This window comes from Diadema antillarum, unplaced genomic scaffold, assembly GCF_040938485.1.
Source record: "Diadema antillarum isolate AM-2024a unplaced genomic scaffold, OU_Dant_1.0 seq00001317_RagTag, whole genome shotgun sequence".
In the NCBI taxonomy this organism is placed as follows: domain Eukaryota; kingdom Metazoa; phylum Echinodermata; class Echinoidea; order Diadematoida; family Diadematidae; genus Diadema; species Diadema antillarum.
In genome coordinates this window covers 314,211-337,151 of record NW_027272089.1, presented here as the reverse complement: position 1 = coordinate 337,151, position 22,941 = coordinate 314,211, and the positions used below count along the sequence as shown (strand labels likewise).

The window sequence follows — 22,941 nt, the reverse complement described above, 5'->3', positions numbered from 1 at the left end:
CAAGTTCTGGACACTGCAACTCCGTAAAGACAATTTCAATAATGAAATCACCGACAAAATACATTTGCTGTAGCAAAAACAAAAAGCAAAAAAAAAAAAAAAACAGGAAAAGAAAATGCATGTATCATTTTGCATTCAATGCAATTTTTGAATAGATTTTATTGAAAATGACAGATTGAAGAGTGCAAAGATTAAAAAACTCACTCTGGTAAAATTTACACATACATTGCTTAATCAAAATGCTACAATATTTTAAACAACAATAAACATAATTATAGCTAAAAAAAAATCAGCACCTGTACTAATTTCCTTAGAATAGAATATAAAACGAGTCCAATACATCCATACATGAGGGCACCATGTTTATAAACCTCAGCCTCATAGCAGATTTGACATTTGCACTTTGATGTTGTGTCATGATTACACTCTTAAATGTCACTAGCTCTTCACATGGTTAAGTTTATTAATGGGGCCATCCATACAACTGCTATGAAAACCATGTTCTTTCTTCTCTGCATGTACAGACTGTATCTATGGACAATATACTACAAGAGTGCTTTGCTTGATATGGAGTACATCTAATCTAACATCACCAATTTGTCATCTTTGGGGCAGTACAGTGGCCAATGAACAATTCAAATACTGTTTTAAATTTGTCATACAGTGAAACCCCGTTATAACGAGATCTGAAGGACCGCCGATACTACCTTGTTATAACCGGTACCTCGTTATAACCGTACGCATTAAAAACAAAGAAAAACACAAGCACGAAGCCATATATACCAATCAATCAAACTTAAGAGCAGTCTTTGTCTTGTTATTATACCAGTATGGATCATTATTCTTGAGAAAGAGAATAAAAAGGAATTATTTGTGAATTGATGCAAAAAAAGAGGGAAAAAAGTGGGGGTTGAAATGCGTTCTTTGTTTTTCTTCCAAAACTCTCTTGTACGTCTCATATGTACATACATCGTACGAGCAATCGAGAAGTTCTTGGCAGGCAACAGTTGGCATGCAGGGTGATATTTGTGATGCTTTCTACACCTATATATCTCACTGCCTAGGATCTCTTCCTCGTGTATCAAACTACTCTGAAAGAATGAAATTTTTTGTTTGTGTGATACAGTGTAAAATGACAATGAACAAAATCATGTTGTATAAAATGTGTTAGTTAAGGTTTTTCTAAACACCGGTGCAAGTAGTGTAACATGCATGCATTGTTTACCGTGTTGCTGGGTAATTATGCCAAGCAAGACTGCGATGCCACGCATTAATACTCCTTCATTGCTAGGGGCGGAGTCTATCTGCGGCACTAAATCCAAATCTTCTGACACATTTCTGTTCCGTTTGAAGGCAGAAAATCATGGCTCAGAAAAAAGCTAATTTCTTGCCTATTCTTCTTCATTTAACTTCAAAATTTCAGCACATGGTAAATGAAACATCAGACTACAAAATTAAATTTAAAAAAGACATTTGAGGGTTTTGACCAATTTTGATGATCTGACTTTAAACTCCATTTCTTCAGCTCAGCCGTCAGTGACTTTCGGATCCTTTTGTTGTGGTGGATCTCAAATTGTTTCTAGAATAAACTGTCTACAGTTATGGTTTATTGAGGAAAATATTATCTTCTGATATTTTAGGCTTTATAATCTTTTATATGGTAGGATGTTTTGTGATACAACTAGACCTACACATATGCATCAAATGTGATAATTCGAACATTTTTTTGAAATCACTGCTCCAATACCTTGAACAGATAATGTCATGAGTAGATGCATTCATGCATATCATTTGGTACAAACCCTTGCACCAGCATGTCACACACCACCACCGAGCTAAAGTCCAGCTTTAAATGACACACATTTAGTAGTATGCAAGTGGCTTAATGAAGGTTTTGTTTACGAGATGTTGGGGCTACATGCTGATTGATAACAAAATTATGCTGCAGGCACGAACTATTGCACATGGATTAGACAGAAAAAGAAAGACCATGGGAGAGATGAAAAATCTTATTGACAAGTCATATAACTATTTCCGCTGCATAACAACCCAACTTGCGCTCATCCACCCAGCAAATCATTTTCTCATGCTTCTCAGGAGGTTGGGTAGAGGATACCTACATGGCTGTTCCTTTCACATATTACATGTATTCATAACAGTGATTATGTGAACAATCCAGAGGGTCCTTAAAACTTTATCTACTATTAAGCCATGTTAGCTATACATGCTACAAATGAAGACTCATATTCACTATTGATGAAAATTTGAGAAAAAAAATGCTCAAAATGTCTTTCAGAATAATCTTAAAACAGATGAAAATATTCATTGCACTATTATTAATTCCTACAATGGGAGGGTGACATGCCCTCTTGCATTTCTTCTCCCCTGCTCGTTTTGAACTCTTGCAGTTACTCACTCCCTGCCAGTTGAGAAACTTGGCATTTCTGTATGGTGTAGGGTGCATTATATGTGGTAGCTATGACATTTGAAATGAAACATGCTTTATGGTTAATCAGAAACTATGCTTACTTGCATAACAAATGCATTGTCAGACATTACTTGATCCAAGCAGAGACTAATGTACACCTCTGTCACAAACAACTATATCTTCACTTTGAGAGCTTCTAAATGTGTGACTTGGTTGTACAAGTACACTGTACTTCTACCAACTGTACTTCTGGATTTGGAAAGACAGAGTATTGAAATTCACTCACTCTTCAAATATGCATTTTGGGGCTACCTGAATCACATGCATAACTTTGCATACCCTAGTCCTAAAAAATATTTCATTAAAGTCTGGTTAATTCATACCATTGGCTAGTTTTAAGGCAAGATTTCTATGGATTAGTTGTACGATGCACAGCAAACAAGGATTAACAGTGCACTCCCATTATAACGAAAAACGGTTAAAATTCTGATTACAGCAAAGTAAAAATTCAGGCCGCAATATTATCCACTCTATTTTTTTCATTGTTTATTTGTTTGGTTTTAACAAAATTTCGATATAACGAAAGAAAACTGCCGGTCCAAAAGGACTTTGTTACAACGGGAGTCCACTGTACGCACATGACATGACACGATTGACAGTGAATGAACAAAGTCTTGGCTAAGGTGAGCTAAAAGCAAAAGTGATAAAGGCACAACAAATCACTGAATGAATCAAAGATTTATTTGTTGGAAGTCATCATACAGAGCATTATAATAATTAGGGAAGAGAATCAAACTGTTTAATCAGTAACTTGCTGGAAAAGATCCCACTTTACAAATTTTCAGTAGACATCTACTTTCATATGCTATAGACTTTATTGTATTTAATATTCCAAACAATTAGTCCATAACACTGTCCAAAATTAAACTGTGGGCCACATAGTAGATACCTATGCTTTTGCAGCAGTCAAATTTTGGCGTGGGAGGCCAAATGTTAGTGCAGGCTTTTACCTTACTAATTCTTGGACAGTTTCTTCTGACAAACGTTTCATTTCATCGTCAGCACCATCTGAATGTTTTCCAGGCATGACACTGGGATTGCTGAACTCCGCCATGGTGGTGACTGTCTCATTTCTGTACAATGAATGAATAAATTCAATTAATGAAATAGGCTATGCATGGCAATACTTCCATAGGTCCCCCTTTATCATGCGTAGACATACTGCACCACTTGCAAAATGTGCGTGTGTGTAAAAATACATCAGTGCGTAGCAGGGTGCAAGATGTACACTGGCTGAGTCAAGTGGGGTGGATTGTGGTGTAAGCTACACTGTATACAAATTGTAGATCTAGATCTAAATGTAGATCTAGACAAGAACAACTAGATTTCTACATTGAAGTAAACAGGGGTAGAGTACTGATAACAAAATATTGCAAAATACAGTATAAGTGAGAAGTAGAGTCTTTCCCTTCAGGACGTCTCGAGGAATTGTGAAAAATATGAACACTTCAGGTGCTAAATGTACTGTCGTATCAACGTATCCATTTTAAGTAGACATAAGCCCTAACATGATCTAGTTTTTTAGCCTACATAGATAGACCTATTCCCCAAGTGGTCCATCACATATGGTATAGAGATATGATATTACCGGATGGCACAGTGACTGTAATTCAAGACATGCACATATCTGCGCAATAAAGACATTCACTACGCGCTCGACTTCGTAGACTAGCCTTACAGAGCATTTTATGTGCCAAAATCACCAAAAACGTGACACAAAAATGTAGAAATGCTAAGAAATTCACATTTCACCTCAGATTTTATAGCAGAAGGTGTTGATTATCACAAGATTTTATTGCGCAAATTGTTTGAAATGTTCATTTTAGACCTGGGAATTTTTTTTTTTTTTTGTCCTACCTAGTATTCACACAAATAAAATGCAGATGGCAAAACAATATATATTATCAACTTGCACTCTAGATGGACTAGACCTAGATCTATAAAGATCTAATCAAAATCACAAGATACAAATTTAGTGCTATACTATATAGCTCCAGTCGCTAAAGAAAACTCAAACCAAATCGTTGAAAGAGAAACTTGTGTTTATATCAATGGTGCAGTGCAGGTGTACTTTAACTCTTTATGTGCCATGGTGGAAACCTCCTTTGTGCCACATTATTCTGAGACACTAACGATTTCATGCCTCGAGAAAACATTCTGTTTTAAGTCTATGTAACTTCCATAGATTTCTGTTGATCTGGTCAAATAGTGAGTGAAGATGTAGAAAAAATGCCAAACTTTGCTTTGATGTATTATTGTACGACAGATCTATGATTCTTTTTCTTTCACATGACCAGTAGCTACATTACTGCAAAGGCATGACTTTTGCACACAAAACAGTGACAGAAACTTTGAAATTACTCGTAAATCCAGCACAGAACACCTCTTGATATATTAATGATCAATCACTACATGAAATGCAAGCTATATGTGAGAGGAACGGAAGCGTGAGAAACGCTTCTATTGTACTGCAGCATTTGGCAATTTATGGATTGGATTGGGTGGATTGGTGCGTTTGAGCAGAATATGCGAAGTTGGCACGCCATCAACCGAGTTGGACGTGCGAACGTAGCACATAGAGAGTTAGTAGGCCTATGTAGTGATTCTTGCAGCTCTAACATTACAGAGTCCAACATGATCGAGTGATGATTGCTAGTCCTACCTACCTCATCATATGATGATTGTATGGCTTGACATTTATGTGTAGAGTGTACTGTACATGGTGTAGATTACAGTGTCTAACCCCCAAGTAACTAGACCCTTTGACCGAAGGATCGGTTTGTATCTTGTCTTCGGGGATATGTTCCGTGGAGACTACGTCTGGAATCCCTTCCAACAGTGCTGGGGAGAGGTGTAAAAGTAAAAAATGTAAAAATAATAAAAGCTCCTCCAGACGGACATATTTTTCTGTTCAACATTAGAATCTACCTGTTAGATTGTCTTAGCCAGCTCTGACACATCGAGCAAGCAGCGTGCGAGCAAGTATCTACCTAACTGCGACCACCCCGAGTGCGAAGCATGGCATAATAAAAGGAAACAAAAACCCACATATAAATGTGGATTGAGTGAAAGCAGCAATATTAGTTGAACATATCAGTGAGAGTTTGAGGAAAATTAAACATCTGTTCACAAGCTATGAATTTTTAAAGTTTCGGTGCTGCTATTGCTGGACAAGGAGACTAAACTACAGTTCATGACATCAGTATGGACAACAATATATTGTAGCAACTATAAAATAAACAAACAAGAACTATCACTCAAAGTGATTATACCCCCACCAAACACTGAGGGAGATAGCTCAACCAGCAATAACTGTGTATGCATTTTATTGGGGAAAAAAAAGAAACCGTGGCAATGTATTGTTCAACATCAAATAAATGTATATTTTGCTCGCTGATAGTCACATGTGCCATATCTCAAGTCATGTGCTCAAAACCTGAGAGAGTAAGATAAGTAAATCAGCAATTCTATGATTTTCATTAAAAAAAATGTTGTTACCATGGCAACACAAAGCTTGAAATAAAACTAGAAATGTCGCTATGGTGACTGGTATGCCACCGCCATAATGCATGAATCTCCTAATAATAGGTCTAGAAAGTACATGTGGACAATGTGTGATTACATTTTCACAAAAATTGGCAAAATATTAAAATGACAAGTTTGTCACAAATGTGTTGAATGTTCACCTTCCTTGACCTAGGTTTAATTGGATGAATAGGAGAGCATGTATTTGGGATTTAAGGACTTTAACTTGACTTTGACCCATTCATAAGTTTATGCATTGAGTAATTTTCAATTACAAGGTATGGAGAAAAAGTGCAATTTCTGTATTGAATAGTAAATTGTTACCATTTTCATCTGGCCTTTCACCCTAAAATTCATAAGATAATCACTGTCAGGCAGAACATGCATAAATATGTAGTACGTTTCAAGATAACCTGAGCCACTTCAGAGATATGGAGGAAAAACTTAGTTCAGTACTTTCACTTGATCTTTGACCTTTTGACCTTTGAGGCAAAAACCAAAGGAAAAAAAAAAACTTTCCAGAGAATCTCTATTAGGTTATACATGCATACACCAAGTATTAAAACAATAATCCTGCTGGCATTGCATAAACATGAGGGAAATAGTAAAATTTTGAAGTATTGCCCTTGACCTTTGACCCCTGACCTTTGACCCCATGAACCCTAAATTCTCTAGATAATCACTGCCAGTCAGTACATGTATATATACTATGTTCCATGAAGATACCTTGAACAATTTCCAAGGTACAGAAAAAAAAGGTGAAGTTTTAATATTTTTACTTGACCTTTTGACCTTTGACCTTTGACCTCATGACCCAAACTTTCCCCAGAGAATCTTAATCAGGTTGTATACACTAAGTTTCAAGAAAACATCTTCAGGCATTGCATAGATATGATGGAAATAGTAAAATTTTATGTATTTGATCTTGACCTTTTGACCTTTGACCTTGAGCATGTGCACCCAAAAGTTGATAGGCACAACTTCACCCCCTAATACACATACATGCCAAGTTTCATTGGGATAACTCAAAAGGTTTTGATAGTCACCCTGTCCATAAAATCCATCACGGACGGACGCAAGGACGGACGGATGCAAGAACAACCCGAAAACATAATGCCTCCGCCACCACTTTGTGGCGGAGGCATAAAAAAAAATGTTTGCAGAAGTGTATCTCACAGCCTTCACATGCGCCAAATTTCAAGTCAAATGCTCAAAAGTTGAGGGAGTAAGCTGAAGTCATATCATGGCATAATTTCATTCAAAATACGCTGTTGCCATGGCGACACATTGTTAAACAATGATAAAATATTAAGTTTGCACATCTTCATACTATAATGGTCACATGTGCCAAATTTCAAGCCAAATGCTCTAAGACTGAGGGAGTTAATTGATTCCACACTATTTTTTTAATGATTTTCATTCAAAATATGCTGTTACCATGACAATTTAAACATATTGTTCAACAATGCACATCTATGTACCATTGTGGTCACATGTGCCAAAATTCAAGATAAATGCTCTAAGACTGAGGGAGTTAACTGAATCCACATTTTTTTTCTATTTTCATTCAAAATACACCAAAAACATGTATGCTGTTACCATGACAACGTTTTGTTCAACAATGACGAAAGATTAAGTTTGCACATCTATGTACCATTGTGGTCACATGTGCCAAAATTCAAGGTAAATGCTAAACTAGAAATATCACTTAAGGTGATTAATACCCCCGCCCCGTGACGACAGTCTTACCCAAGGAATGATCTTTCCTTGATCTTCTGCCATTTAAATGACGTTACCATGGCAACACAGCTTCCGACACGTCCGAAAAATATGTCTTGCACATCTTCCCACCAAGACTATTGTGTGTGCCACATTTCATAAGCTTTTGTCAAAAACTGAGGAAGTAGTTCAATCCACAAGATCTTTCCTTGATCTTCCGCCATTAATATGCCGTTACCATGGCAACGCAGCTTCCGACACGTCCAAAAAATATGTCTTGCACATCTTCCCACCAAGACTATTGTGTGTGCCACATTTCATAAGCTTTTGTCAAAAACTGAGGAAGTAGTTCAATCCACAAGATCTTTCCTTGATCTTCCGCCATTAATATGCCGTTACCATGGCAACGCAGCTTCCGACACGTCCAAAAAATATGTCTTGCACATCTTCCCACCAAGACCAATGTGTGTGCCACATTTCATGAGCTTCAGTCAAATACAGAGGAAGTAGTTAAATCCGCAAGATCTTTCCTTGATCTTCTGCCATTTATATGCCGTTACCATGGCAACGCAGCTTCCGACACGTCCGAAAAATATGTCTTCCACATCTTCCCACCAAGATCAAGGTGTGTGCCACATTTCATAAGCTTTGGTCAAAAAACTGAGGAAGTAGTTAAATCCGCAAGATCTTTCCTTGATCTTCTGCCATTTATATGCCGTTACCATGGCAACGCAGCTTCCGACATGTCCAAAAAATATGTCTTGCACATCTTCCCACCAAGACCAATGTGTGTGCCACATTTCATGAGCTTCAGTCAAATACAGAGGAAGTAGTTCAATCCGCAAGATCTTTCCTTGATCTTCTGCCATTTATATGCCGTTACCATGGCAACGCAGCTTCCGACACGTCCGAAAAATATGTCTTCCACATCTTCCCACCCAGATCAAGGTGTGTGCCACATTTCATAAGCTTTGGTCAAAAAACTGAGGAAGTAGTTAAATCCGCAAGATCTTTCCTTGATCTTCTGCCATTAATATGCCGTTACCATGGCAACGTACTTTCGGGTACTGTCGAAAAATGCGTCTTGCACATCTACAACCAAAGGCACACATCTGTACCAAGTTTCATAGAAATTGGGCAAAAACTGAGGAAGTAGTTTGCAACACAAAATTTTCCATCATTTTGGCTCATAATATGTGAGCTGTTACCCATGTGGCAACATACTTTTTGTCACTGTCAAGAAATGTGTCATGCTGACCTATATCCTAAGACAAACATTCAATATGAATTCCATGAGAATTGGAAGAACACTGATGAAGCAGTTTTGCCATGAAGCATTTTGCCCTATATTTTATCAATAACATGCCGTTACCATGGCAACGCACTTTTTGCCACTGCGGAAATATGTGTCTTGCACATTAACATATTCAGATGAACATCTGTACCTAATTTCATAAAAATTGATCAAAAACTGTGGGAGGAGTTCGCGACGCAAGATTTGTACCCATTTTTGCCCATAATATGCCGTTACCATGGCAATATACTTTTGGGTACTGTCAAAAAATACGTCTTGCACATCTACAACCCAAGGCACACATCTGTGCCAAGTTTTATGGGAATCGGTTGAAAACTGAGGAAGTAGTTCGCGACGCAAGATTTGCAACGGACCGACCGCCCGCCCGACCGCCCGACCGCCCGACCATCCGCTCATTCCTATATACCCCCTTCAAACTTCGTTTGGCGGGGGTATAAAAGACTGAGGGAATAAGCTGAATCCACAATATTTTTGTATGCTTTTTAGTGAAAAAACACATTGTTCAACATTGACAAAAAATTAGTTTGCAAATCTACGTACAATAGCGGCCACATGTACCAAATTTCAAACCAAGTGCCCAAAGGATGAGGGAGATAACTTAACCCTAAAAAGACTGGGGGGGGGGCCTAAAAGGCCCCCCCCCTCGACATTTCGCGCGATTACTCTGCAACGCGCAATGCTCTCGCCGCGAAGCTCTATGACTTTTTTCTTTCGAGTTTCCCGCACATTTTGACACCAAATTTGTGACGCCCGGGGGTACGGTTCTGAAGTTACATAACTTTTTCTACATGCACGCGAGGCCGAAAATGGCTAAAAAATGTGATTTTGTGTACAAAGTCAATAGAAATTGAGTTTTTTCACATGGTTCATATAAATATGCTTATTTTTACTCTCAATGGCTAAAATTAATTTGTTTTAGGAGTATCATGCTTCAAAGAGTGTCTGCCACAAATTTTGTTAAAAAAAACAAGAAAAACAAAAGGTCGAAAAAACAAAGAAATACATAAGAAATTCATAAAACAATAAAATAAATAAGAAATTAATTTTGATACCTATTTTTTTTTCAAGTGCATTTGCTAAGAATGCCACAAAGAATAATTAGACCAAAAGTGAGCACTTTTCGAGCTTTATTTACTGATTTAGATCAAAGAGTCTGATTTCTTGCATAAATTAGCATAATTAATCAAAATAAAATAAAAGAAGACAATTTTGTAAAATTTAAATATACGATCTTGTAGATTACATCGCACACTACCATTGTGCAAATTTCCACGGCGATCGCGCGATCCACGGCTGAGATCTTAAGGGGGGGCCCTTTAGGCCCCCCCCCAGTCTTTCGAGCTACCAAAATACCCCAGTCTTTTTAGGGTTAATCCACACTATTTTTGTACAATTTTCATTCAGGATATGCAGTTACCTTGGCAGCGTATTGTTCAACATTGACAAAAGTTTAAATTTGCACATGATCTACGTACCATAGCCGTCACATGTGCCAAATTTCAAGCAATACCCTCAAAGACTGCTCAGGGAATTAACTGAATCCACAATATATTTGTTTTCTTTTTAGTGAAAAAAAAATGTTGTTCCCATGGCAATGCATCGTTCAACAATGACGTAAGATTAAGTTTGCTTTGTTTTACTTTGTTTTTGGATGTTTCAGTCTTTCCAAACCCGATTTTCATCAAATAAACTTTGAATTCCTCTTAAAATGGTATGTTCTGTACTATATTATAAGTGTTTTGTTGGTATCTCCCAAAAAGTCCAATTCTCATCTCTACCAATACTTTACCATCCCTTCAAGTTTGCACATCTACGTACTATAGTGGTCACATGTACCAAATTTCGAGCCAAGTGCTCAAAGACTGAGGGAAATAACTGCATCCACAATATTTTTATATGATTTTCATTCAGACTATGCTGTTACCATGGCAATGCATTATTCAACAATGACAAAAGATTTTAAGTTTGCACATCTACATTTACCTATCATAGTGGTCACTGTGCCAAATTTCAAGTGATATGTTCAAAGACTGAGGGAGTTAGCTGAAATCCACAATACTCTTGCATTCTTTTTAGTGAAAAAATGCTGTTACCATGGCACCGTATTGTTCAACATCGACAAAAGATGTGTTCTGCACATCTACATACTGTAGTAGTCACATGTGCCAAAATTCAAGTCGAATACTCAAAATCTCAGGGAGTTACAGACTGTAGGTCAATCTACATATTTCTGTATGACTGGAATGAAAAACTGCTGTTGCCATGGCAACAGATTTATTCACAAACAAAAAAGGTGTCTTGCACAACTACACATTACGTTGATCATATATCCCAAATTTCAACTGAATTGCTATAAAACTGACAGGATAGTTCGATCAACATCATTTTGTAAGATTTCTTTAAAAAATTTGCCATTGCCATGGCAATGCCATGTGACTGTGCACCTCAAAACGAACATAAAGTCGCACACACTGATTTTGCGTGAGGACTGAAAATAAGTGAAATGGGTCAACCTAGCCAAACTTGACTTTTTCATATTTTCTGAAAGAGCGGGTCTTCTTTTACATTATGCTGAAATTTGGTATCATAAAACGGACAGGAAAGTGTGTTTCTTTTAGCAGTTTATCTCGAACATTTTTGGTAGAATAGTGTGATTAGGTGTGTCTTTAGAATCCTTTTTTCATTTCTGAAAAACCTTGTCCACGCTCTTCACTTTCGACTCTAATAACTTTTGAAAGAATAGTGCTACTGCTTGAAAGTTAGCATTAATTATGGACAGAATGTGTTAATGAGGCATGCTTAATTTCAGTTTAATCTGATAATCCCTTCATTGTTGTTACTCTGGTGGTTTACTTCCTGTTTTTTGTCCCATTCATCGCACAGCCAGCACGGTTTGGTAAAGATTAAGTGCTTGAATAGACACTGTATTTCAGAGCCTCATTTCTCGGCGCCAGGTAAAAATGGCAGGGGTAAAAATGGCAGGGGTAAAAATGGCAGAGGTAAAAATGGCAGAGGTAAAAATGGCAGAGGTAAAAATGGCAGGGGTAAAAATGGCAGGGGTAAAAATGGCAGAGGTAAAAATGGCAGAGGTAAAAATGGCAGGGGTAAAAATGGCAGGGGTAAAAATGGCAGGGGTAAAAATGGCAGGGGTAAAAATGGCAGGGGTAAAAATGGCAGAGGTAAAAATGGCAGAGGTAAAAATGGCAGGGGTAAAAATGGCAGAGGTAAAAATGGCAGAGGTAAAATGGCAGAGGTAAAATGTCAGAAGTAATGAGAGCGATTTCGTCAGATATAAACGTATGAAGAGGTCTTGAATGATATCCTAGTCAGAGCAAAATGTATTTCTCGAATTAACAAGTCCAAATTGCAGATTTGAAGAATATTGATTTAATTATGTTTTAAAAAGATTAGAGCACTCTCATTATTCTGAGTTTGATTCAAGTGCAGTGGCGTAATCTGTCTGTGTGCAGAGAAATAATAAACCAGCTAAGAGCCTAGTAGGCCTATGGGAAATTATTTTCATTATTCAGTAATATTGTTATTATTATTGTTATTATCATTATTATTATTATTATTATTATTATTATCATTTATCATTATAAGGGCGTTCCAACAATGATGCAAAACCCTTAAACAGTATAATCCTACGTTGTTTCGCCCAATGAAGTTATCACACACACACACACACACACACACACACACACACGAACCCACTTTTGGTATAAACATATACGCAGATATACATACTCTCACATACACACTCTTACACAAACGAATTCCGCTCACGTCCAGGCTAGTATATTGTCATTACTTTTCATTTTTTGAACTGTTTAGTGTAAAGAAGTGAAGGAGACATAGTTGAAGCAAACCACTAATTTTTCACCTATCTTCTCACATTCAGGTTTCGTAGGAGCCTGTTTATCTCACAAGGCCTGATCACGACATAATGTAGAAGTAAAAATACAAAACGCAAAAAATAAACTACAGCAGATGTATCGGCAGACATAAGTAAACTCTTGCAAAATATTCTATTACATTGTTCAAGTATCACATGGCGCAAAAATAAATAAGCTCTTGCAAAATATTTTATTACATTGTTCAAGCATCACATGGCGCAAAAACAAATATCTCGAAGTTTAATGAACACTTTGTAGTCACTTTACAAACTTATGCCTATTAAAACTGGAGACGAACTTTAGCAATAAACTGTTCTAGTGAGAGTAAAAACTGATAGTTTGCCACGGGATTTCTTTCAATCATTGTTGAATGAATCCGCAGGCGAAAAAAATGTAAATGTTTGATGCCTTTCAAACTTAGCTGTTGCTCCAAAGTCAGATTCCATTATGTTATCAACATGGTGTGTTGCTAAAGATTGGTAGATTCAGCCACCGAAAATGACGTTGTTCCCTCCTTATGCAACAACAGTAAGAAAATCCAATCCAACCCCATCCAGGTAAAGATTGAAATCACCGCCTATGACACTATGATCGCGATTCAATTTACACAGGCATCGCTGAAGCTCTGCAAGACTCTCTTTACATGTGCCGCGGGGAGAAATGTAACACTGCCCTTTTAAATTTCTCCCAGTGGTAACAGAAACAGTAAAAGATCCCTGCCAATTTTTCATACCTGCATGTCTGTTATCAAGCAATTTTATTTTCAGAAGTTTGCACACTTTTTAAAATACTTATTAACCTAGTATAGGACCTACCAGATCTAAAGTAAGTTTGATATTTTACGGACAAGATACCTATAGAGCTGTATAATATTTTAATATGTCCATTTTAGGTGTATACCGAGGCTCATCTTTTACTGATATAATTGGATTGTTGCCTGGCCGAGCATTTTTCAAGTTACATGAGTGTCCCATATTTCTCCCCGTGTCCCATTTCTCCCCGGTATCCCTGTGCTTTATTTCAGAAGGCACGAAAAGCGCGTATTGCGAGAAAGGTGTCAGAAACATGAAGAAAAAAAAATTCTCTGTCACTTTTACCTCGTCCTCTTGCATTTCAACGACTAAATTTTTATCAATGGCATGTTTTATCTCTAGCATTTTGACCACTGACATTTCGACCACTGACAACTCTACCTCTGACATTTTTACCACATAATTATTTACCTCTGCCATTTTTACCGCTGCCATTTTTACCTCTGCCATTTTTACCTCTGCCATTTTTACCTCTGCCATTTTTACCCCTGCCATTTTTACCCCTGCCATTTTTACCCCTGCCATTTTTACCTCTGCCATTTTTACCTCTGCCATTTTTACCTCTGCCATTTTTACCCCTGCCATTTTTACCCCTGCCATTTTTACCTCTGCCATTTTTACCTCTGCCATTTTTACCCCTGCCATTTTTACCCCTGCCATTTTTACCTCTGCCATTTTTACACCGAACCCATTTCTCAGTTCACACTTTTCCTGAGTTTGTGCTTTCTTTCCAGTATTTAGATAGGTTAGGAGAGTTCATTTGATTTGAGTTATACATCATTTTAAAACTTAAAGTCTGCTCTTTCAGAATATGGTCTTAACTAAAAATTCTACTTTTTGTTTGTTTTGAGGTGCAGGGTCACATATGCAATACTAACAAAAAGGTGTCTTCCACATCTTCATTTGATAGTGGTTACACATGCAAAATTTGGGGTTAATTGCTCAAAAAATGAGAGAGTAGTTTGATCCACAAGTGTTTGTGAAAATATGCCATTGCCATGGCAACTCATTATGTGATAACAAAAAAGTTGTCTTGCACATCTACCTTTGATAGCAGTCACATATGCCAAATCCAGGGTCAATTGCTGAAAAAATGAGAGTAGTTTGATCTACAACATTTTGCAAGATTTCAAAAAAATTTGCCTTTGCCATGGCAACGCATCATGCAACACAAAGATGTTTTGCCCATGTTCCTTTGATAGTGGTCACACATGCCAAATTTGTGGATAATTGCTCAAAAAATGAAAGAGTAGTTTGATCCACAAGTTTTAAGAAAATATGCCATTGCCATGGCAACCCATTAGGCAATTCTAACAAAAAAGGTGTCTTGCACATCTACCTCTGATAGTGGTCACATGCCAAATTTGGGTCTATTACTCAATAAAAGAGAGAGTAGTTTGATCCACAACATTTTGCAAGATTCTTTTAAAATTTGCCGTTGCCATGGCAATGCATTATGCAATACTAACAAAAAAGGTGTCTTGCACATCTTCCTTTGATAGCGGTCACACATATGCCAAATTTGGGATTAATTACTCAAAAAATGGGAGATTAATTCAATCCACAATTTTTATGAAAGTATGCTGTTACCTTGGCAACGCAGTATGCGATTACTAAACAAAACAGGTGTCTTGCACATATACATTTTAGTGGTCACACATGCCAAATATGGGGTCAATTGCTCAAAAAATGAGGAGTTTGCTCCACAAGGTTTTGCAACGGACTGACTGACCGACTGACCGACTGACCGGCCATCCCATCTCAGAGTGATTCTTAATACTCCCATACACACTATGTGTGGGTGGGGGTAAAAACATATTTTCACTTTTCAAGCATTATGAAATAGCACTTTGCTTACCTCTTTCAGAAAGCAGAGGGAATGATATTAGCTTTAACATGTGTCTGTAGTATGTTGATGGAATGTGTACTTTTCATGAAAAATTTTGTGAATTTCTCCATACATTTTCTTTATATTGTTGTACAGAATGTCATGTTGTTGTTGTTGTTGTTTTGGTATCGGTGGCATGCATCACTCAGGGGTGACTAACTACGCCAGGTTCCTTTTAAAGGCACATGGTCCCGGTGGTTTATTCGAATACGTACAAGGGCGCACGGCGCAAGTTTCCTATAGAGAACTACGCTATCGACTCCTCTTTAGCGCTTACGCTTTGGCCCATTTCCCCGACTCCGAAGAAGTCCGATCCACTGTAGTCAGTGTTCAGATCACAGTTCGGCTCATGATTCGGCTGAGGGGGATGACAGCTTTAGCAAACTTCTTTTGTGATGTCATACTAAGAAGCACATATTATGCACACACCCTGGCATTACTACAGACTGCATGATGCGCAGAGAAGACAACGAAGGCAACGTTACTTAGCAACACCTACGCACTTTACTCCTGATGACGGTTCAACTTCGGCAATCTTCGTATCAATGCGAACTGTGATTGGCACTTTCATTCAACAGCGCCCTCTACACTACCAGTACTATGCTGCTTTCATTTCTTTTTAAATTATTTTTTCATCTTTTGGTCGAATTGGAGTGTTTCCTCACTTCCCTCATAAAATTTAATAAAGATTTGATGGCCTTTGTTTGGTCGGCTATTTGGTCCCTTGATTGCTTGCTGACAAGATACCTTCTGGCCAGACCGGCTCAGTACATCGAGCTGTCTTCTCAGCAGAAAACTAGAAATATCACTGAAGGTGATTAATACCCCCGCCCCATGACGACAGTCTTACCCAAGGAAATTACAGCACTTGGTGAAAACATGCATTGAAGACAGTTTATGACATGGCATAACACACACTGAGATAACTTATTTCAAAAACAGAATACATGCAATAACAGAGGTTAATGTGTATTGGTAGCCTGCTACGCAAGATTTTTCCAAGATTTACTGCAATAATTTGATGTCACGATGGAAGTAGTTCAATCTGCAAGGGTTTTTCCAGATTTATTGCTATTAAAATGTTGTCACCATTGCAACACAGTTTCTGACATGTCGAAAAATATGCGTTGCATTTCTTCGCTCCAAGACCAATGTGTGTGCCACATTTCATGAGCTTCAGTTGAATACAGAGGAAGTAGTTCAATCCGCAAGATCTTTCCCTGATCTTCTGCCATTTAAATGCCGTTATCATGGCAACGCAGCTTCCGACACGTCCAAAAAATATGTCTTGCACATCTTCCCACCAAGACTATTGTGTGTGCCACATTTCATAAGCTTTTGTCAAAAACTGAGGAAGTAGTTCAATCCACAAGATCTTTCCTTGATCTTCTGCCATTTATATGCCGTTACCATGGCAACGCAGCTTCCGACATGTCCAAAAAATATGTCTTGCACATCTTCCCACCAAGACTATTGTGTGTGCCACATTTCATAAGCTTTTGTCAAAAACTGAGGAAGTAGTTCAATCCACAAGATCTTTCCTTGATCTTCCGCCATTAATATGCCGTTACCATGGCAACGCAGCTTCCGACACGTCCAAAAAATATGTCTTGCACATCTTCCCACCAAGACCAATGTGTGTGCCACATTTCATGAGCTTCAGTCAAATACAGAGGAAGTAGTTCAATCCACAAGATCTTTCCTTGATCTTCTGCCATTTATATGCCGTTACCATGGCAACGCAGCTTCCGACACGTCCGAAAAATATGTCTTGCACATCTTCCCACCAAGATCAAGGTGTGTGCCACATTTCATAAGCTTTGGTCAAAAAACTGAGGAAGTAGTTAAATCCGCAAGATCTTTCCTTGATCTTCTGCCATTAATATGCCGTTACCATGGCAACGTACTTTCGGGTACTGTCGAAAAATGCGTCTTGCACATCTACAACCAAAGGCACACTTCTGTACCAAGTTTCATGGAAATTGGGCAAAATCTGAGGAAGTAGTTTGCAACACAAAATTTTCCATCATTTTGGCTCATAATATGTGAGCTGTTACCATGGCAACATACTTTTTGTCACTGTCAAGAAATGTGTCATGCTGACCTATATCCTAAGACAAACATTCAATATGAATTCCATTAGAATTGGAAGAACACTGATGAAGCAGTTTTGCCATGAAGCATTTTGCCCTATATTTTACCAATAACATGCCGTTACCATGGCAACGCACTTTTTGCCACTGCGGAAATATGTGTCTTGCACATTAACATATTCAGATGAACATCTGTACCTAATTTCATAAAAATTGATCAAAAACTGTGGGAGGAGTTCGTGATGCAAGATTTGTACCCATTTTTGCCCATAATATGCCGTTACCATGGCAACGTACTTTTGGGTACTGTCAAAAAATATGCCTTGCACATCTACAACCCAAGGCACACATCTGTGCCAAGTTTTATGGGAATCGGTTGAAAACTGAGGAAGTAGTTCGCGACGCAAGATTTGCAACGGACCGACCGCCCGACCGACCGCCCGACCGTCCGCCGATTCCTATATACCCCCTTCAAACTTCGTTTGGCGGGGGTATAAAAAAAGAGAAAAGACTTGCCTACCCCCCCCCCCTCCAAAATAAAATTTGTAAAATATACAAAGACATGTTAACATGGAAACTTTCTGGGCTATTAACCATGCTCGTTATAGGAAAAGTTGTAAAGTGGTACCGTAAAACGGGGTGAATAGGGACGGCGAGGTGAATAGGGACAAAACCGAGAAAAATTTTTTGAATGTGCATGTTTCATATTTGCTTAAACTTTTTTTCTTACTTTTATCACAGGATGGAAGGACCATCCAACAGTGTCCAGAAAGTGGTCCTCCTGATGTGAAAAATTTTTAAAAGGGTACAGGAGGTCCAAATAAAAAGTTTTCAAAAAATCACAAAAAAATCAGGGCGGTCAAAACTTTTCTGCTCCTGTGGCCATTGATTAATGAAATTTGCTGAAAATGTTCATGAATCTAGCCTATTAGGTCCTACAACACACCTTTAAATATGAAATAATTATTCCTACAGGAATTTGTGACAGCACATTTTTTCTTCTCTTGGGCAAAAAATCAGTTTGACTGGGGTGAATAGGGACACCATGGTGTCGTTTGATTGGCCCTTTAAATTTTTTGTGTGATTAGCTATTACAATGTCATAAATTGCTCTGAAATGTTTGTTATGTCCAGTTATTTCCAAAAGTGTGAATTTTTATTCTAAATCTCTTGACAAGAGAGCAATAAGATCTTTGGATATGTGGCTTCACTTTCGTATGTACATAGATGAGAGTGAACTTTGCTGTCTTAACCCTAACTTGGGGAGGAAGGGTCTGGGAACCCCGGCCCCACCCACCCTCTTGGGAATTTTTTTCACTGCCTAAGACAGGCTAGGACTTTTCCACTTGTATTTCATGACCCTTTTCTCTGTCTTCTGCATGTTTTAATGCCAATAACACATCTGTTTGGGTCAGACCCATACTATAGGTGCCAGCTTATAATTGCTGTAAGAACTCCCAAAATATCCCCGACATCATAAGAGTCAAGTTACACTGAATTTAGAGTGTATGAATAAGATTGTACATCATGATTTGCCACTAGAAGAAGAAGTGGGTGAATATTTGAGTGCAATTCAATGGATTAGTAAAGTTTTGACTTACTTCTCAATCTTAACCTTTGACCTGATTGGTCACATTTTTTTATATCAGCTCATTTTGTTGGGCTGTTGCAATTTTTGTTAAAGATTGATTTATCAATGGAATAGATTGCTCTTAAATGTTTGTATATCATTTTTAAACTCTGTAGTTGTTCCCTTAATCCAATTCATTGGATGGATTGGAAGAAAAAAATGCCTCCAAACAGCTTTTTTTGGATAAAAAATAGTGTTGTCCCTGTTGACCTCAAATTTGGGGTCAATAGGGACAGCGTCATTTTATAAAAAAACATACTTTTCCCCCAAATATTTATTTTTTTCACAATACCAAATTAAAGGTATTTTAGGTGGACATAAAATCCCCACATAAGATTGAGTCTCTGGGCTGCATGAAAAAAAATACAATCATAAGAACTTTAAATTTGTCCCTATTCACCCCGTTTTACGGTACCGGTAGTGTGCATAAGAACTTTAGTTTCATATCACACTTCTTTCATACATGATGTATTCCTGAGTCTTGGGTTGTAGGCATGTACGGAAACAGACAGAAACACACAAACACACACACATACATACACACACACACTCACGTTCAAAGGGTGCAAAAATCTTTGTGATCTTATGACAAAATTCACCAGTCGGGTACTTTTTGTTGAGATGGATCTGTTGACTTCAAGGTAAAACATTTCACTCCAATTTCACTCCAAAATGTACACATATGCCTAAGAAATATGTGGAATAATGCTGCAAAAACAAGATATTCCTTCAAAGGTAACGATGAAAATGCGAAATATTTACCAAAAAGGTTTTTTTGGAGCCACAATCTCAGAACGGAGTCAGGCTAACTCAGACCTGGGAACAACTTGGCCTCGCTTTGATGGTACAATTTATTGTAGCTGTGCATTGTTGTACTATGGGAGCGCTCTGCGTTCTGGCTGTTGGCATTTATAGGTTGACTTGATACAACTAGCGCATCAAAGAACCTCCTTGGCGCGCATACAACGTGAACGTGCGCCTATGAATAGAATAAGGTGATCACGAACTGCATGTAAGTTGTCTGAAACAGGGCCAAGTTGTCCCTGTGAGAGAGAGAGAGTTAGCCTGGATCTTTCTTGAATAAAAGTTGGTATACTGACTACTATTTTTAATCTCAAAGTACTCCAAAACAACTCATCATCCCAGCAACTCGAGTCAGCCATGTAAGTTTCTTGGTAGATTCTTTTGATACATTAGTCGGGTTCCTTATGTTACAATTTTAACTTTCGTCGGATTTTTGTGGAGAGTATGAAAACTATACATTTTTGGAATCGTTATAGTATAAGCAATCAGAAAAACAATGTTTCCATTTGCACCGAACTTTTTATGGCCGCCATCTTGGATTTTACAAAATGGCCGCCATAAACAATATTTTTGTTAATATATCTCGACTTCTAAGTGACATAGGGCTTTGATTTTGACAGCTAAACTACCATTTCCAGGGTCAGAGATTCCAATGATCCCAGTTTCATGTGTGTTGAGACATTTCCTATAGCATTTTTTGCAAATACTTACTAATTTTGAACAGATTACGTAATATCAGTGCATGAAATCAGATAATTTGGTATAAATTACTAAATAAAGCTCAAAATGGGCACATTTTTTGTGTAAATATGCTTTTTAGTGTCTTGAGCAAATATAAAACAAAAAAATGTGCCATCAGGAGAAATTTCTTAAGTATTTTATTGTTTTTTAAATTTCTTATGTATTTCCTTGTTTTTTCAACTTTATGTTTTTTGTTGTTTTTTCGATGAAACTTGTCCGTGACATTGTTCCGAACAAGAAAACATGTAATTAATTGATTTTAATCAATGAAACCCCAAAATAATCATGCTTTTATGAAATTTGCCTGAAAGCACATTTTGCATTGAAATTGTACACAAATTCACGTTTTTGAGCAATTTTCGGTCTGACATGCACATACATATTTATTCGCAACTTCGGAACCACGCGCCCGGGCATCGCAAATTTGGTGTCAAAAGATGCGGGAGACTTGAAAGAAAAAAGTCATGAAACGTCGCGGCCTAGTTACGGTTAAATTTGTCTTTGATTTGAATGCCATGAGATGTTGTAGGCAGGTAGCACTGAGCTGAATTTATGGTGATGTTGGGGCAACTTTTGATATAAGTCGCTAAAGTGTTATGTAGGAATCACTGCGTAAAAGTTTTCTTCCGTGTATGGGACAGACCAAAGGGGGTGTGGTGTGACAAGAGGGATAATAACATCAATGCTGATGGATCTCCTCAGAAAATAGGATTTACATACACCTGCGTAGATCTTGTGTCTTATCACTGTATTCTGTTAATTGGAACAGCGCTTTGCCAATGGTTTTGTACAAATCACCAGAATGTTCCATGGTCTGTATATACCACCATTCTTCAAGGGTGCCGTGCGTTCTTCACAACATAGATTACACAGACTTGTCAGAGGACACTGCTGATGAGAAAGGAACCACCCATGGCACGATTAATGGTATAACAGCCTGAACATGCTGAAGGCAGAGTTTACTGGAGTACCGGTTGCACCATCCTCATCGATTGGCATAGCCTAGAGTCTATCTACCACTCCACACCATGTAGATATACTACATTTTGTCAAGTCAAGACCACAACTTGCAAAGAGAGGAGACCAACATTGTTACCTGATGTAAAGGCTTCTCAGAATGCTACCAGCTGAAAGAACTACAGATTGATTGTTGCAACTTCATGGAAGTAGAGGAAACGTCAATCAATATTCCAGGCTGAGCGATTCAAACATGTCTGAAAGCAAGCTACTGACACAGGCAGGAGCCATACCAACCAGACATAACCTTAAATGCCCAGTTGTCCCATGACTGGGAGAACTTCATGTTGTCTATGCTACAGTATGCGCTATTGGTGCCTCTTGGCATTGATGATGAACGAGCAGCTGGATTTCTTTCACAAAGCAAGTCAAAGGATGACCTGACCAACTATCTTGCTTCAAGACTCTAGGGTACTACAGTACAACACATAAACACGTCATCATCTCTTCTTCAGTGCATACCAGGAGCAACAAAAGACTTATTTTCGAGGATAAGAATAATGAAAAATTAGACACACTGTTGATCTTCCATGCTGTCTTAGCATCACAGCGAAACTCATTAAATGCAGAGGTTTTCTTCTCTACAGACACAGACTATCCTCCTCCTCCTTCTTCTTCTTCTTCCCATCTTCTTCTGATTAAGTGTGCCTCAATCAATTAACTGAAGATTCTTGCACACTGTTAGTGTCCTGAAAGTCATAGCAATAATAGTCACTGGTGTTTATTAATAGCAAACTTCGAGCTCATCCTGTCGAACACGTCTATATTCATGTCCTCTGAGCTATGGATATAGAACCTTGGAGAGCCATAGGGCCAATCTTCTATGCGTTCACTGGTGCTGACAACACTGGAATATGATAAGAATAGCAACCTGGCTGCAAGTTTATATGAAGGCAGAAGAGATGTAATCAGTTCTCTGTAGATGCTTTTCACAGGGGACGACGGGACTGAAATTGGATTGCTGGCTACTCTATAACAAGCCTTGTCTGTGCGTGCAGCTTACTAACCCAAATG

General features: G+C 38.0%; 1 protein-coding gene across 1 annotated transcript in view; it reads right to left on the bottom strand.

Annotated features, from left to right (window-relative positions):
• The window catches only part of LOC139708186 (uncharacterized), a 125,149-nt gene that overhangs the window by 88,622 nt on the left and 13,586 nt on the right, over positions 1–22,941 (bottom strand). The window contains exon 2 of the mRNA XM_071620160.1: positions 3,439–3,561. Within this exon, the coding sequence (XP_071476261.1) occupies positions 3,439–3,542 (104 nt within the window). The 5' untranslated portion in view covers positions 3,543–3,561. The remainder of the gene's footprint in view (positions 1–3,438; positions 3,562–22,941) is intronic.